The sequence below is a fragment of the Archocentrus centrarchus genome, chromosome 22 (genome assembly GCF_007364275.1).
Source record: "Archocentrus centrarchus isolate MPI-CPG fArcCen1 chromosome 22, fArcCen1, whole genome shotgun sequence".
Taxonomy (NCBI): domain Eukaryota; kingdom Metazoa; phylum Chordata; class Actinopteri; order Cichliformes; family Cichlidae; genus Archocentrus; species Archocentrus centrarchus.
This window is the reverse complement of record NC_044367.1, coordinates 12,077,100-12,094,388: the sequence shown is the minus strand read 5'-3', so window position 1 is coordinate 12,094,388 and position 17,289 is coordinate 12,077,100. Positions and strand designations below refer to the sequence as shown.

Genomic DNA, 17,289 nt, shown 5'->3' with positions numbered 1-17,289 from the left:
ATACCTACCACTTCACACTCACTGTGAACTGCTCAGGTGTGAGCTGGAGGCCACCGGATGTCACTAAACCTTCCATTGTTATTTGACAGGCACATTGATGCATGTTTAGTACTTCATAATATGAATGTAACATGTTGAGGCCTCTCAGGGCAGTACTGAACTTACATTTCCTCTTTTGTTCAAATCGGAATTAAGGAAGTGAAACCAATTTTATTTTTTTTTGCATAGTGCATAAACACAACTGACAGTTTTATATCGTCTCACAACTTGAATTTTAGCAGGTACAAGGGTCACAAAGGTAATTTGTAACAACAGTTTGTGGTCCCATTTTCTTTGCGTGACAGGATACTAAAAACAGTGGAGACCAGAGGGAGTGTGAACATTTGCATTGAAAATGACATGGCTGCACTTTACAATGCAGATTCAAATTTTGCTAGTCTAGTTCGTTTGCTTCTTTACACCTTCTGTGATAACCCACTTCTCCATCTACACTTATTTTCCATGTATATTTTGCTTATTCTTCTTGATTAATTGAGATTGTGAAATAATGGCTTTATAGTGAACTGGCTAACACATTCACCTGACAGGTTGGAAAATCCCTGGTTTTTGAGACTGGGATGAGACACAAATCCCTGAGAGGGTCGTGCCACAAAGGCGTAAAAAAGGTGTAAAAAAAAAAATAAAAATCTGTGCCAAATCAAATGTGCAGCTCCAGTCCCTGTGGCAACCCACTGTGGATAAAGGAAGCAGCCAAAGAAGCTCTAAATAAGCTCACATTTCCAAATTGCCACCAACAACCCAAAGATATGTTTGCATTAAAAACAGCACATAAAAAAATTCTGTTTTCTGAAGTATGTGACGGTTTGTCTGCTACAAACTGCCTCATACTCTCAAATACTGAGGATAGCACTGAAAACTCAGCTGACATTGCAGCGTACATAATCTGGCTTTAATCAATCCACAAAAACAGCAAAGGCAGACTTTTCACATCAAATAAAACTGATTTGTGGATTCACGCAGTCAAAATATTAAAACAGTGCTGGTGGTTAGAATTGCTGAATCACTTTAAATCCACATGTTACAGCACATCCTGTCATTTCACAGCAGCAAATCGAGATTAAGATTTAAAAGGTCATCTTAATTGCACATCACAAAGTACGTTCCCCTTTTAGTCCACAGATATGAACGGCATTTTAAAAACTGCACGTAGATCTGAAATGGCACAATGACTTGTACCTAGGTTATCCCTGCCGAGTAGTATGGAAGTCTCATTCTTATCTATACGAAACAAATCTTTATCCAGCTACAGGCTAAATGTAATTGCATCCAACAGAGTTCAGAATCATCAACGTATATATTTAAACATTTAATTGCCATTATTTAAATTTTTTTCTTAGCCAACTGTACGCCCTCGCTGTGTATCTAGAGGGATGAATTTAAAGCCTAGAATATCTCAAATCTGTGTCATTTAAAATGCAGTGAAGAGCAGAAAATGGCAGCTGTAGCGTAGTATTAAAAAAACGATCACTATTATCCCTGACAAAAATATTTGAACAGTTTTAAGCCTTAAAATGAGAGGCGATGCAATTATCCTTAAATGATTTCAATAACCCTTCAACTTCAAACATATACCTGAATAAAACCAAAAGAGGCAAAACTAGAGCATAGTTATTCCACCCTCTTGCCTTTGGCATCGTGTGTGTTAGTGTCTTCTCTCAGAGCAGGCACTGGTGGGTGATTTGCAGCTAATCACTCAGGAGGGCAGCCAACAGTTCGGGATAGTTTGGTGTACCCCAGCCGGTAACGGGATCCCACGAAGGTGCCGCACAGAAACCCTTCCCTTGAACTTGTTCATCCAGACAGCCATAGTGGCAACCTTCAGTTACCTTGAGACAAGAGAGAATGGCATGAATGGCTTATTCAGTGCCTTATTCAATTAGTGTCATAACAGTAGCAAGGTAAACAAAACTCGTGATTTTTGGTTAAAACATTACAGAGTACTAAATGTTGTTGGGTTTATGTTATGTAATCTATACAAGTGGAACCTTATCCAAAGGTTTGCTAACAGTTTGGTTACTTTTCTACAGTGATAGTGTAAGTAACTCCACTTACATCAAATAAGGCCTTTCCTTTCAGCTTGTAGAGGCGGGGGTTGAGGAAGCCCAGGGCAGGCAGGCCCTTCCTGAAACGTTGATCATTGATGAGGGAAAGTATGCCTCCGACTACAGGGGTTGACGCCTGGAGGGGTAAAGCAATACATGAGGGATGCAATGAGCCACAAGAAGGCAGGCATTCAGAACAAGTGATTTAAGATAACCGCACTGCTGCAGGTGCTCCTGGAGCACACTGAAAGGTGCCGAATGTGGATGGCTACTCCTGTGCCCTGTAAATGCAAATATTTACAGAGCACAGGAACTCTAATAGTAATGACTTGATACCATATTAAACCTCCTATGATGTATATACTTTTATCTGTGAGTTTATACATTAGGCTAATTGTATGGTTGCTTTCTTTCTTTTTTTGTTACATTATCAGTTATTTCCTATACTGACCGAGGTCCCAGACACCCATGGGATAGGCACTCTGTTGCTGACCACCCAGTAATTATCAGATAGGGCAGCCATATCTGGGTAAGCCCTTCCGCTGGTATTGAAGTATGACTGAGGAGGGAGGGATGCTGCTACAGTCTTTAGATAGCTATCCACTGCAGCAGCCTGTGGGAACACAAATACACAGCATAAATAGCACTATTGGCATTGACTGATGACTGGATAAACAGATGAGATGGATCATAATCAAATGCCTCGCTAAAGAAGGATGATCTGATACCATTACCTGGTAGTCGGGAATCTTAAAGACATTGCTGAAGCCTCCACCACTGATGGAATCTGTGACTTCATACGTGACCTTGTAGGGGTTCTTGAATGCTGTTCCTCCTACTGTGGTCACATATGGGCTGGAAACAACAAGATCTTTAAACATACTCTGTTTGTTTTTTTTTTGCATAAACTATCTGTTGCAATTAATTAATCTTTTCAAACTGAAATATTATAGATTACAAAAATCTAATGCATGGCACCAGTGCTCTCAGAGGTCTAGTGTTATATGATAGAAAAACAGACTTTAGTTTCCCAAAATTTGGAGTTGATGTTTTACCTTGAGGCAGGAAAACTGGGCCTGAAGGTGTTTTCTTTACCCAAATGTCTGCATCCAGCACCACTGTCACCTGAGCATGACACAAGATCGGGGAGATTAAAAGTGACCTGACAGGTAATCATGCAGCACATCTTATTAACCGCCGGCAGCCTATTGGCTGTTGTGTGAAGCCGTGATAAAGAGCAGCAGAACAAAAAGGTATCATGTACACATGTTTTCCATGCCATCAGCTGTATTCATGTTTCAAGTGACATAATGATCTGACAATGAGAGTGAAGTCACAGTCAGGAGACATACTGCCAAGGAGACAAAGACTGTTATTTTCTTTCACTGATCAGGTTTCTCTCAGGCCTCCACAGAAATCCCCAACTGTTCAAATACTATCTTTTATATCAAGTACCACCAAAAGAAGGAACTTCTTTTTAACTGACTAAAACTACAGAAAAGCATCACAACATGTTACACAAATGTCCCTCTTATTGCTCAGATATTTGGATGAATTCTCCACATTTTTTCCCCGACCCACTCAGTTACTGACCAGAAGCAAAGAGCAGTGAGATTCCTCTGACGCCGGCCTTCATAAACTCTGTGTTGATGCGCATCATGTAGGCTGTAGACAGGCTGTCTTCATCGTCTCCGTAGCTGATAGTGTGAACCCAGGGCAGGTCAGTCATGTTGCTGAGCAAAACCATCCACTGGAGGAAAGGCTCCTGGGATTCATGGCGACCTGAAGCCAAAGGAGAACTTTTTATTTTGTTTTTACTTTTAGATTCATGTTCTTTCCTCTTTAATATGTTTATGCTCGCCTATTAATAATCTAAAAATAGAAAGATGAAGTCTCTCTTTCTCATACCTGGATTGGTGAAGACCCAAGTGGAGATGTTTGCCCCTGTGCTCATGATGTACTCTATATCCAGACTGGCCTCCAGACCAGCCTTTCCTCCTCCTTGGGTGCCTACAACTCGATCCACCTCTGACCGATGCTGGAAGCCCCGACCAAACATGGCCATGAACTCAGCCAAGTCGGCGGGGTGGTAGAACTGCTCCAGAAACTAAAAGAGAAAGCAGCTAGCTAAAGTGAAAAATTACACCAAATTATGGTCAGATTAAAGAGTTTGAGCTGAAGCTTATATGTCTAACTGCAACATTCCATCACAAAAAGATAACATGTCTGTATCTTACTTGAGCTACGGCTTGGCTGTTATTCTGAGCTGATCCCACATCAGCTGATGTTAGATTGTAGCGAGTCCTTAAGATGTCAGGAGTCACTCCGAGGTGAAACCCTTCCATAGACTGCTGATGCTTACTGGTGAGGTCCAGTCGCTTAGGAGGGAGGCGATGAAGTCCTCCAACTGCAGAAGCACACACATGTTCAAAAAAACATGATCGCACATCTATTCTCTTTACCGCTCATCTATTTTAGGGTCGCGGGCCAGATGGAGCCCACCCCTGCTGTTACAGGGTGGGAGGCGGGATGCACCCCAAGACAGGGGATGGGACGGTGGCATCACCTCCCAGCAAAAAAGGTTCCTGGTTCGAACCCAGGCTGAGGCCTTTCTGTTTGGAGTTTGCACGTTCTCCCCAAGCATGTATGGGATTCCTCCAGGTACTCTGGTTCCCTCTCACAAATGTCTAACAGCATGCATGTTAGGTTGATTGGTGATTCAAAATTGGCCATCGATGTGAAGTAGATGAAGTGTCTAGAATAAAGGACTGTATGAATATATGGTTAAAAAATGTGAATTAAAAGGTTTTTGACTCTGGGGAAGATCCAGTAGGCAGCAGAGACACCTGTGCGAGGATGGTTATTGATATTTTTTCAGACAGTTGTAGAACTTTATGACCTAGTACATAACAACTAAAATGCAACATAATAATTTGCAGCTTTTAAAATGGAGCTCACCAAAGTCAAGGTGTTCGTGAACATCATCGGGAACCGAGTATGGACCTGAAGACCTCACTAAAGAATGTCCAGCTCTCGTATAACGGTGGAACCTACTTCCTGGAAGCAGCCTCTCTGCAGTCCTTAGTACAAAAGCAAACAAACAGTCATTTATGTGAAGCAGAAAAACTGTAACTTCTAGTAAGCAAAAATTATTCCTTGTATCAGCCTTGATTTATAAATTTCAGTATAGTGCTGCTAAAAGTCTGATTTTTTTTTTAACCCAAACCCACATAAAGAGGAACTCTGTCACAAGATACAAGCATGACCTTTTTGTGAGATTTACACTGCTACAACACTCATGTAGCATAAGTAACTGTGCTTAAAACTGTGTCAAAAGAAAGTGAGGTGAGTAAGCAGAACAAATGTTGCCAAATAAATATGCTTACTCTGCAGTTACGGTGCACTGCAAAAAGTCCTGAGTGCGAACAGTCAGGCAGTTTTTAATCCCATGACTCTGCAGCCAGTGATGCACCACCTTCTTTGTGAGGTCAGAAGGACGCACAAGAGAGGCTACTTCCTCCAGGCTGAGATACTTACCTATGGAAGGCAAATGAGCAGAGGTTAACGTTTAAAGGAGGGGTTTTGGGTTTTTCTCTGTTTTTTGGATAATTTCCTAAAGAAGCAGGTCATGAAGGACAGTATAGATCCTTACCGTACTGAGCTGAGTCGGGGTCTGACACCAGCCTGAGCTTTTCCTCCAGCAGGTGGACATTCTGCTGCTTCAGAGCAAAGGTCAGCTTCAGCTCCTCTGTGGGATCAACACGATCCCCATGAACCCAGTCCTGTGGAATCCTGTGCAAAAAGGAAAATAGATTTGGAACATTAATTAATTAAAAAAAAAAACGGCCACAAATTAGTGACAGACATTGAAATTCACTGTATGAAACTGTCCAGCATGATAAAACAGGCTAATTAACAAACACAGAAGTCAATAAATAAATACATATGAATTACACCTTAATATACAGGGTATAGCTACTTGAAAGTGATATGTAACTTGTAGCAGCTAATTAATAATTCTTTTAAGTTTTCCTTTATTTTATAATGTGTTATCATAGTTCAGCAAATAAAAAGGGATATGAAAATAGCTGTTTAAGAGTATAGGTGTCCTCACAAGACATCCTGGTCTGATTCCAGATATCCACTCCAGACCACCGAGCTCAATAACAGGGGCAAGGAGAATACCAGTCTGCTGGAGAAAAAAAAGAAAAATGACAGCATGATAATAATTAGACCTTTGATACACCAAAATCCAACCCGGAAGTTTTTATCAGAAAAATAAAATCACAGCAGCTAGTGTTACTTCAGGTCTATAACAAAAGATTTATCTCTCCACGTAAAGTCTCATTGTGACTCGGGTATGCCTTCTCACCCAGAAACACAAATAGCATTTTTCTAATGTTGCATCTATTGTGAAAAAGGGCAGTGTTGTTTATAGCAGGACACTTTAACCTGCGACATTAGCAGCAGCTAATATATCCATGTAGGTCACCACTGGCGCAAAAATGTAAAACAAAGTGCGCTAAAACACTAGCTCCGCTAAAACACTTCACGTTATCCCACTCTTTCCTTCCTTCACGAGTTGCACAAATAACGTCTTAAGTTATCTGATGTACTCACAGTTTGTCCATGGTGTCCTCTACTGTTACAGTTTTCCAAACTCAGATGGCCGGGCTGGTGTAGGCGCAGTCATGTGACGTGCTGTCATGTGATCAGCAACGCTGGGGTTTTCGCGCCCCCTCCTCCCTCCCGTGAACTCTCCTTTACTGTAACGCGTTTGTAATGTTACCAGTATGTTCTGCTACCCTTTTTATTGCACGCAAGCGCCACAGCCCGCCAGAGTCAGATTGAAATTGGACTTCAGGAAAACTGGTCCAAATCTGTGTGATGGGACATCCTCAAGGTGCACCACAAAATAGAGGATGGCGCCTGTAGAAGGGGTCTGTGAGGTCATTTCTTTATATTTTGTTTCCGAAATATTAGGACAATGGCTGCTTTTTCACTCCTTTTCAGACCTAGCCTTGTACCTCACCATTTTCTGAGTAATGTTTTTGTTTGTTAGTTAAGCCATGGCTTCAGAGTATTAAAATGTAACCAGTGTTGTGTCTACACATAACAGACAACTTGGCAAAGAACCAATTTTAAATCATATCTTTAGTTACTAGCAGTCTGTCACAAAAACACATAATTTGTTCCCATTTCTTCAGTTGAATCTATGAAAATACCAAAAAAAAAAAAAAAGAAAAACACAATTTGACAGACTTAAAACCAACAAGGTGATTTCAAAAGTCCTACTAGCTGAAGGTATATCTCGGCATGGTGTGCAAAACAAAACTGGACAAGTGGATGATAAAAGAAGTGTCAGGCTTCAATAACTATTGACCGCAGATGAACATTAAATAAAAGATAATTCCTTAAGGGGAAAAAAATCCAGAAAAGACCTGAGAGATCCACCTGGCCCTTTAGTTCACGGAAGTCTCATCAGAAATGATCTCAGTGGAAGGTTGGCTGTCAAAAAGCCGTTCTTAAGGAAGGGAAACTGAGAAAATTACATAAGAACTGGACTGAAAATCAGAGTGACGGGAGTCATGAATCCAAATCATCATCAGTATGTATTAAAAGGGTCAGTAGAGAGGTTCAACAGTATCTACAGCCATCTATAGACACTGGGGAAAAAAACAAAACAAAAACACACAAATAAACCAGAATTAAGAATTGAAAAAAGGTTTATTACAACTAACCCTTTGGTTAAAAAGAAAAGACTGCACAAAAATGGTATATACAAGCATGTACTGTAAAACTGTTTTTACATTTGTAAATATTAAATTTACAATAACCCACGTTAGCCAAACACAAAAATTTTTTTCATTTTTGTTGAACATTTGAAGTGTTTGCTTCAAACTCAAGTGCTGAGGAAGAGTGATCCATCTCGGAGGGGGGAAGGGGGTCCCATCTGTCCTCTGCCAACTTGAATTCAAGAATTCCAGATTTGAATAATCTAAATAAACGTGACATTTCAGCTCTGACTTTGATCAGTTGTTATCTGAGAAGTAGAAATCCTCCTCTTCTCCGCTCTCAGACAGCGCCTCATCGTTTCCTGGGAACATCTCCCAAACCACAAAGGTATCGTTTTCTAGTGCAAGAAGGAAAAAAAAAAAAAAGGTGGTCAAAGACAAAAAAAAAACCAAAACACCCCAATGAACACCAACTCCACCTATAAATTTATAAACTCATTCCCTTATATCTACAGTGCCTTGCGAAAGTATTCGGCCCCCTTGAACTTTTCAACCTTTTGCCACATTTCAGGCTTCAAACATAAAGATATAAAGTTTTAATTTTTTGTGAAGGATCAACAACAAGTGGGACACAATCGTGAAGTGGAATGAAATTTATTGGATGTGTCAAACTTTTTTAACAAATAAAAAACTGAAAAGTGGTGTGTGCAATATTATTCGGCCCCTATACTTTCAGTGTAGCGAACTCACTCCAGAAGTTCAGTGAGGATCTCTGAATGATCCAATGTTGTCCCAAATGACTGATGATGATAAATTGAATCCACCTGTGTGTAATCAAGTCTCCGTATAAATGCACCTGCTCTGTGATAGTCTCAGGGTTCTGTTCAAAGCGCAGCAAGCATCATGAAGACCAAGGAACACACCAGGCAGGTCCGAGATGCTGTTGTGGAGAAGTTCAAAGCCGGATTTGGATACAAAAAGATTTCCCAAGCTTTAAACATCTCAAGGAGCACTGTGCAAGCAATCATATTGAAATGGAAGGAGTATCAGACCACTGCAAATCTACCAAGACCCGGCCGTCCCTCTAAACTTTCATCTCAAACAAGGAGAAGACTGATCAGAGATGCAGCCAAGAGGCCCATGATCACTCTGGATGAACTGCAGAGATCTACAGCTGAGGTGGGAGAGTCTGTCCATAGGACAACAATCAGTCGTACACTGCACAAATCTGGCCTTTATGGAAGAGTGGCAAGAAGAAAGCCATTTCTCAAAGATATCCATAAAAAGTCTCGTTTAAAGTTTGCCACAAGCCTTCTGGGAGACATCAAACATGTGGAAGAAGGTGCTCTGGTCAGATGAAACCAAAATCGAACTGTTTGGCCACAATGCAAAACAATATGTTTGGCGTAAAACATATCGTGTTCGTTGGCGTAAAAGCTCATCACCCTGAACACACCATCCCCACTGTCAAACATGGTGGTGGCGGCATCATGGTTTGGGCCTGCTTTTCGTCAGCAGGGACAGGGAAGATGGTCAAAATTGATGGGAAGATGGATGGGGCCAAATACAGGACCATTCTGGAAGAAAACCTGTTGGGAGTCTGCAAGAGAGCTGAGACTGGGACGGAGATTTATCTTCCAACAAGACAATGATCCAAAACATAAAGCCAAATCTACAATGGAATGGTTCACAAATAAACTTATCCAGGTGTTGGAATGGCCAAGTCAAAGTCCAGACCTGAATCCAATCGAGAATCTGTGGAAAGAGCTGAAGACTGCTGTTCACAAACGCTCTCCATCCAACCTCACTGAGCTCGAGCTGTTTTCCAAGGAAGAATGGGCAAGAATTTCAGTCTCTCGATGTGCAAAACTGATAGAGACACACCCCAAGCGACTTGCAGCTGTAATTGCAGCAAAAGGTGGTGCTACAAAGGTGGCCGAATAATATTGCACGCCCCACTTTTCAGTTTTTTATTTGTTAAAAAAGTTTGACACATCCAATAAATTTCATTCCACTTCACGATTGTGTCCCACTAGTTGTTGATTCTTCACAAAAAAATTTAAATTTTATATCTTTATATTTGAAGCCTGAAATGTGGCAAAAGGTTGAAAAGTTCAAGGGGGCCGAATACTTTCGCAAGGCACTGTACATATACCCTCAACACAACTGTAACCTCATTTTTGAGGACACCTACCCGTGTTGCCACATCTTCTCATTGTTCTTTTAACTGACGGTGTGGGTGTGAAGCTCTGAAAGTCAAAGGAATATGGTGCGTGAGAAAAAAAATTTCTATAACCTTCAGGGTCACAAAAATCCCACAAATGATGCCCAATTTGTTAGGAGGCAAGTACCTTTAAAGGAGGTGGGTCCTTGAAGGCATTAAACTGATGCTTTTTTATCCTCTTCTGCAGCTGATACACGTATTTGTCGTCATTGTCCCTTTGAAATCAAGGCAAAAAAAAAAAACTGCGTTAAAATGCAGTTTCACTAAACGCATCACTTTCAAGTTAGAAGAGCGGCTCAGAGGTTCACCTGTTTGGAGAGCCCATCATGCCTGGAGTGATATGCAGACACTGAGGAGTCTTTACTTCGGGTAAAAGTGTCGACATTGGGGTCAAGGCTCCCAGGTTCGATACCGCTAAGTGTTCCTCGTCATCAGAATGGAAGGAGGGGAGCTGCACATCGAGGCAACGTCGTGGGGAACAGTTAGCCATACATTTAGTGTAATGATTGCTCATAAAAACCTCTGCAAGGAAGACAAACCTCAAAGCATTTATTCTGCATGTACGCAGAGCTGAAAACATCGTCAACATCTTCTCTGGGCATCGTCTCCAGAAACTGACGCACTTGCTGTTTTCTCTTTAAGGTTCCCACTCGGGCTGATATCACAGGGTGATCTGCTAGACACAGAGAGAAGCATCATTAGTTGAGGCTAGCTAAGGTTTTTTATTAGGTTTTTTATAGCTAAGGCCAAATTATTAGAATTTTGTATCTTTTATTCTTATCAGACCCAAAAGTTCAATCATTGTAACGACACAAGCCATATGAAGATGCCGTTGTAGGCTCTATATTTAAATTTTAAAAATGTTTTTACTCATAGGGGAAACAGCAGATCAATAATGAAAGTGCCTGCTCGTTGCAGACATAAAACTGTGTCGTGTTTTAATTATACAGTATGATGGGACACAATAGTACTGCAGTAATACCTTTGAATAAATTATATACAAATTAACCAATTTGTTTTTTTCCACAGTTTACATCCCAAAAGTGGCCTTTCCCTCACCTGGAGCTTTGGGCGGCTCCACCTTTTCCTTTTTGGGTCTCGTGGCTTTTTTAGCAGCAGTGTGCGATGCTGCCCGGGATGTGTGCTGGCTGTTGCACTCCTCTGCAGAACGGGTTCCTACCATCCTTGCTACCTTTGCCCAGTAATTTGCCACGTGCTTCGTATAGAAGGACACGGCCCTGGTGCACACAGAACACACGTATAGACCCAGGAGCAAGCGACAAGGTTACGACACATACATGCGTTCACATTTATCGGGGAATGAAACTTACTCTTGTAGTCTCATAAGCTCCGCCTCGGTCCACTTGTCCTCATAGTGCTCCTGCTGTGTGTTGCTCTTCTTGGTACCGGGTTTCTTGCTGGGTTGTGTCGGCTCAGGCGAAGGCTTTGCGGGTGCTTTGGCGCATTTGCTGGACTTCTGTTTTTGTTTGCGCCTCGTCAAGTAACCCGAATCCTCTGACTTGTTGGATGAAGACACATGTTTTGGCTGTGACTTGATACAAGCATTTTTACTGTTATTACTGTAAACTCCTTTCCCTCGCTTCTTTCTCCTCATGAGTAACTCATCCTCTGATGACAGATGCTGTGATATTTCATCATTTACTGGAGGAGATTCTGGGGAATTTATGACAGTTTGTTTTCTAGTAGTTGCTCTTGCCAAAGGCCTGCGAGTGCCATGTGACCTGTGTTTTTGTGACTTCTGTGCTGAATACTCTTTGTTTCCCTTTTGCTCCTCAAAGCACTCCGATGACTTGCTTGATGAAGATTTGTGTTTTGAATGTGACTTTTCATGAGCGTTCCTGCTGTTTTTACTGTATCCTCCTTTCCCGCGCTTCTTTCTCCTCATGAGTAACTCATCCTCTGATGACAGATGCTGTGATATTTCATCATTTACTGGAGGAGATTCTGGGGAATTTATGACAGTTTGTTTTCTAGTAGTTGCTCTTGCCAAAGGCCTGCGAGTGCCATGTGACCTGTGTTTTTGTGACTTCTGTGCTGAATACTCTTTGTTTCCCTTTTGCTCCTCAAAGGACTCCAATGACTTGCTTGATGAAGATTTGTGTTTTGAATGTGACTTTTTATGAGCGTTCCTGCTGTTTTTACTGTATCCTCCTTTCCCGCGCTTCTTTCTCGTATTGGATAACTCATCATCTGATGCCAGTGGCTGTAATATTTTAACTGGAGGAGATTCAGGGGAATTTATGACAGTCTGTTTACTTTTAGTTAATTTTGCTGAAGCCCTACAACTGCTCTGTGACTGTTTTTGTGGCCTCTTTGCTGAAGACTTTCCATTGTCACTTTGCTGTTTTGGGACAGCGCCCATGTGCAATTCTCTTTCTTTAGCAGGACACCTTTGGCCAGATCTCATTATTCTACCAGCCCTCTTCTTGGGGCTCCCAAGTGGCTCCGCAACAGGTTCAAGGGAATCAGAGGGCTTGTCGTCTGGGTTAGTCTCGACTCTGTTACGTCTGTGAAGAGGAGCCTTGACCCTCCTCAGCGGTACTGATGCCTCTTTTTCACCTGGGACCAGAGAACACCGTTTCACGCAATGCATATTGTACCTCACAGAGCTATGACCATGAGCTCCATGAGCATCTTTACCTTCACTGCAGGGCAGGGTCGCATGGACGGGCTCCTGTGATGTCCTTGCAGACACTGTTGTATTGACCTGTGAAATATCGAAATGAGTAGGATATTTTTCACATTGTAAATGTAACTCAACCTGATATGTAATGCACACGAGGCCAACTTTAAGTGCTTACAGGATTGCAGATGGCCCTATCGTAACATTTATGGATGGTAACATTCATGAATGCATCTAAAATGACTCGGCCTCCTTTCCAGTACTCCAGAGGTGGCTTGATCACTCGACCACTTCGAGAAACTTTCATACTGGAGAAGGCGGAGGAGATGGGAGGGCAGGATTCAGCTGGAGAGAATTCATGCAAGAAAGCAAATTTACGTTATTAACACAAAAACACAATTTAATCAATTGCCTAAATCCACGTAAAAATGCCAGCAGGTTAGCTCGAGCGTTTCTCTTGTACTTACGCGTCTTAAAGGACTCCTGTCTGTGCTGCTTCACAGAGCTTTTGATGTGAGAGGCCTGAGATTTTTGCTTTGATTTGATGCCTCTCTGTTCACTGCTCCTCTCTCTTCCTGTGCTTCGGTTGCTGCAGCAAAACAAAATTTAGGCATTAAACAAACAAGCAAAAAAAAAAAAAAAAAAAAGTAGCAGTGTTTCTTTCCAGAAATTACAACCCGGTTATTCAAGAAAAATCCACAAACCTTGCTTTGAACAGTTTCATGTATTAACTATTTGCTTTCTACCTGCCAACCATATGCAGAAGGAAGCACGCACACGTCTTCTGATTGGCTGGTGTAGTTGCAGGAAAAGAAAATAGTTCCTATGTGAAAATATTCACAAGGCTGGGAGACTTTTTTTATTTTCGGAATAACCATGGCGTCTTTTCTGGAAAAAGGAGGGAGTTCTCCACAGGGTGGGTGCCATCTCAGTTTCATTATATTCAAGGGAATGCAGACATCTCTATACAACAACCACGTCAATGCCATCTAGACAAATATTAAATTAGTCAGCGTGTCGCTGCAAAAACTAACACAGTCATGTGTTGGTGAGAGCAGGGGTGTGAAATCAGTGTTCTTACTCTCTCGACTCCGTCAGCATCTTCTCGTATAACACCTTCCAGTTAGGAGGAAAACCTTTTTCAAACTTTTTCAAAAACCACCTGGGAAAGTCTGAAGAAATGAGAATTAAACAGGAAGATATGACAGCTCTGCTCTGTTTTTGTTTTTTTAATGCATTTTTAAATTTCTTCCCAAGAAGAATCTGGCTTACCGGATTCAACATTGAGTTTCATTTTCCCAACCAGGATGTAAACCTTGCCGGTGACGGTCTTTATCACAGAATTAGAAACCCTGTTCACAATGATGTTACTGTTCCACGGTATGTTGTCTTCACTGGGTGGAAAAGACAAGCAGAAACACACCTTAGTGTTAACAAAGAATCCCATAAAAATATTAGAAGAATCTGACATCATGTCATTCTCCTTACTAACAAGGTTCAAAATGATATCAACCAACACTTACCTGCAGATCCCATCAACAAACAGGCCCTTGCAGGTCTTCCTCAGGAACCACTTTTTGAGATAAATCACACTCTCCTGCCAAAGGGGAAAACAAAAGGACAATAAGGAACTACAAACTGTAGCTGACCTTCTTTTCCAATTTGATCTTGAAATGTGTCTTGAAACATAAGGCCTGCCATTCATGAGCTCATGTTTAAGAGGTATTTGTTCTACTCACACGTGGGAATTTTGCTTGCTTGGGCGATTTGTTGCGTTTGAACACGGCCTCTTGATTCTTCGGTATCGAGATCTGTGGCGAATTGAGTACGAGAGGGTCTTCGAGCAGAACGGGCTCCAGCGACGCGGGCGAGCTGGGAGTATTCTCCGAGGGGTCGGTGGCCGACTGGCAGTCAGTTAGCTCTGATACACGCTGGTTTACAGGAACCTCGCTTTCTGGGGTATTTGTGAACACGCTGTCCTCCCTCTCAGAAACACTGTGAGGTGTGGAGAGATGGTTGTCTCCAAACTGAAGGAAGTTATCTGTGGGAAAGGCAACATGCAGAGTCACCTGGAAAAACTGAAACTATGTCTACAAAAATACACTGCTTAAACCGAATGTCCTGCTTCTTTGACTTCACAACACACTCACCTGCATTAAAGAGGTCCCTCCTGATTTTATGAACTTCCTGCAGTTCCCTTTTGCTTTCTCTCGCCTTCATATACGCAAACACCTTAGCCGGAGACATTATAGGAATTTTTTCCAAAACACCACCACAGCCTATTCCCAAACAGAAAAAAAAAATCTTTATTATTATTCTATTAACTGATGGAGCAAAAGAATCTCTCAAATCCTGGATGAATAAAGTATTTCCTATCTTTAAAAGACTTGTGTGTTCATTTCTATCTCTAAATTCTGATGTAAGGAGGGGGAAAGGAAGGAATAAATATCTCACGTGTCTCTGCGATGGATTTTCTTTTTGAAAACATGGCTTCATGGATCACGTCTGGTCGGTCAGCGGAGTATCCTCTGATGTTCACACTGATGCTGTGGGTGTTCTCGCTGAAAGCAGGGGCTTTCCTCTCCTGAGGATGACAGGCTCCTTCGTTTCTCACCTCCTTCGTGCTGCTGCTGACTTTGTTAAACTCCTGCTGCTCCCATTTTCTCTTCCTCAGCCGTTTCACCATGGGGGAATAAACACTGGCTGGAGACACAGGTTTGTGGAGAGGAGCGCATTCTTCATCAGAAACGGTTTTCCTGCGGTCACTGTCCACAGGCTGAAGCTTCTGGGGAGTCCTGCTGGACATGATGAACCGATCCAAGTCACTGACCTTAGGAGAGTCTTTGTGGATCTGATTAGTCAGAAAGTGGGTGTGAGACACGGCTGTGGACTCCAATAAAGACTTCTCTCTTCTTGTGTATCCAGGTCCCATTTCCTCCAAGGGCTTGCGGATAAAGTCTGAATACGAATACAGGGAGTTTGTTTGTGGACTCTTAATAGGTGAGAGAGTCAAGGGCTGCGCTTCGCTGCCGAACCTCTGATTCTCATCGAGCTCCTCGGTCATCCAGATCCTCTGCTTCTTCTTCCTGGGCGAGTTTAATTCAGCCCCGAGCTGCTCTCTAACGATATTCGACGGATCGATGCCGTTTTTAGCGCACATCGCTTCCTTTTGCACCTTGGATTTGAGCCTAGCGAAAATCTTGGCCGGAGATTTGAGCTGCGGTTTCGTGTGTTGTAATAAATGAAGATGCGAGGCCATGGTTCCCGAGCTGAAGTTAACAGGTTATACATCCGAAACGTGAGCTAGCGGCAAGCCCGCAATTTTCAAATTTCTTACCACTGCCGCCTTTGGCTCAAACCTTATGACGTACTTCCACAACAAGTACGTCACTACCGTTCATCCATATAGTTTTTTTTTTTTTTCATCAAAAAGCTTTAATTAAAAGGTTGCAAAGAAATACGCCATCCTGTAACTTAGTATTATTTTTTTTTTATTAATAAATGTGCTGTCCTCACAACATGTGAGCCAGTATGCTGCTAGATAGCCAGCGAACAAAATGAAGATAGCGCCACACAAGACTTGCTTTTCTTGTAACTAATGGAGGTTCTCTTTTAATATCTTTCTTTTTTCTTTCTTTGTAACTAAAAATACAGAAATAAGAAGAACAATGAATTACAAACTGTTACAAATATATACTGTGCTACATTCGGAAACACTTCGGAAACTAAAAACACATATATAAATTCTATTTTATAATTATTTCGGCATATAAACTTAAATTGATGTGCTAGAACATTTGCTAGAGATTTGCTGTCTCTCAGCCAAGAAAGCTGGCTTGACTTTTTACCGTTGGAGAAAAGACGTTAAAGATGTACTATTGTGATGAGAGCACCACTCCTACTCCAACAGTCACCACAAAGAAAAAGCAACATACAGATATCTCACTCTGATAATTTCTCAGAACACTTCTTAAAACTGATTTACAAGCTGAGCATGGGAAAAATACATGTAAAACAACAAACAAATCGTTATATATATATATATATATATATATATATATATATATATATATATATATATATATATATATGTATTCTACTAATAATATATTCTATTCTGTTAGCCGTGTATTAATTTAACCATCTAAATATATTTAATGACCTAAATATATTTATGTGTGATGTAAAATTATAAGATCCTGCCCTTCTCTGTGTTAAGCTGACCTGGCTGAATCTATAGTGTCATGTTTTGTCTCCATATAATCTTTTAAAACAAGATATCCTCGACTGTACAAGTTATCTTGTGCGTGGACTGTTCTGACTGCATCCTGTGACCATGGTGGGTAGATAACAACAGAGCCGATCAGTGGCTTTGGATAACAGGTTTCTATAAATGATTCTGTGTTTGTAATTATTCTCAGTCAGGAGCCATGCAGACTGCTGTTGTTGCACTCTGTATTATTGCACTTTGCAAAGTTAAAACATATCAAAGATTTATATAACACTGGAGAAGGTATTCCCAAAATAAATAAGTTGGGAATATATATGAAATAGGTCAGGGATTCAAACCCGCAACCTATTTTT

The 17,289-nt window shown here is 41.4% G+C and overlaps 2 protein-coding genes across 4 annotated transcripts; both read right to left on the bottom strand.

The window, feature by feature from the left end:
• Window positions 1–930: 930 nt before the first annotated feature.
• Window positions 931–6,804, bottom strand: tpp1 (tripeptidyl peptidase I). 2 transcript variants are annotated; one of them, XM_030719590.1, is made up of 13 exons: window positions 6,723–6,804; window positions 6,217–6,291; window positions 5,755–5,894; window positions 5,489–5,639; window positions 5,061–5,182; window positions 4,340–4,509; window positions 4,011–4,209; window positions 3,696–3,884; window positions 3,158–3,227; window positions 2,837–2,957; window positions 2,554–2,715; window positions 2,113–2,238; window positions 931–1,886 (listed from the first exon to the last, which is right to left on the bottom strand). In XM_030719590.1, exons 1-13 carry the CDS (start codon window positions 6,731–6,733, stop codon window positions 1,746–1,748), a joined length of 1,677 nt encoding a protein of 558 aa, XP_030575450.1. In that variant the 5' UTR covers window positions 6,734–6,804; the 3' UTR covers window positions 931–1,745. The 2 variants fall into 2 exon arrangements, with proteins under 2 accessions (XP_030575450.1, XP_030575449.1); XM_030719589.1 differs by having other exon boundaries at window positions 6,217–6,294; window positions 6,723–6,733.
• A 1,048-nt stretch (window positions 6,805–7,852) lies between these two features.
• mis18bp1 (MIS18 binding protein 1) lies at window positions 7,853–16,105 on the bottom strand. 2 transcript variants are annotated; one of them, XM_030718964.1, is made up of 16 exons: window positions 15,160–16,105; window positions 14,856–14,984; window positions 14,445–14,746; window positions 14,229–14,302; window positions 13,978–14,099; window positions 13,787–13,877; window positions 13,173–13,294; window positions 12,884–13,050; window positions 12,723–12,789; window positions 11,393–12,641; window positions 11,121–11,299; window positions 10,601–10,737; window positions 10,370–10,512; window positions 10,189–10,276; window positions 10,032–10,086; window positions 7,853–8,235 (listed from the first exon to the last, which is right to left on the bottom strand). In XM_030718964.1, exons 1-16 carry the CDS (start codon window positions 15,962–15,964, stop codon window positions 8,135–8,137), a joined length of 3,831 nt encoding a protein of 1,276 aa, XP_030574824.1. In that variant the 5' UTR covers window positions 15,965–16,105; the 3' UTR covers window positions 7,853–8,134. The 2 variants fall into 2 exon arrangements, with proteins under 2 accessions (XP_030574824.1, XP_030574825.1); XM_030718965.1 differs by having other exon boundaries at window positions 10,601–10,734.
• Window positions 16,106–17,289: the final 1,184 nt, after the last annotated feature.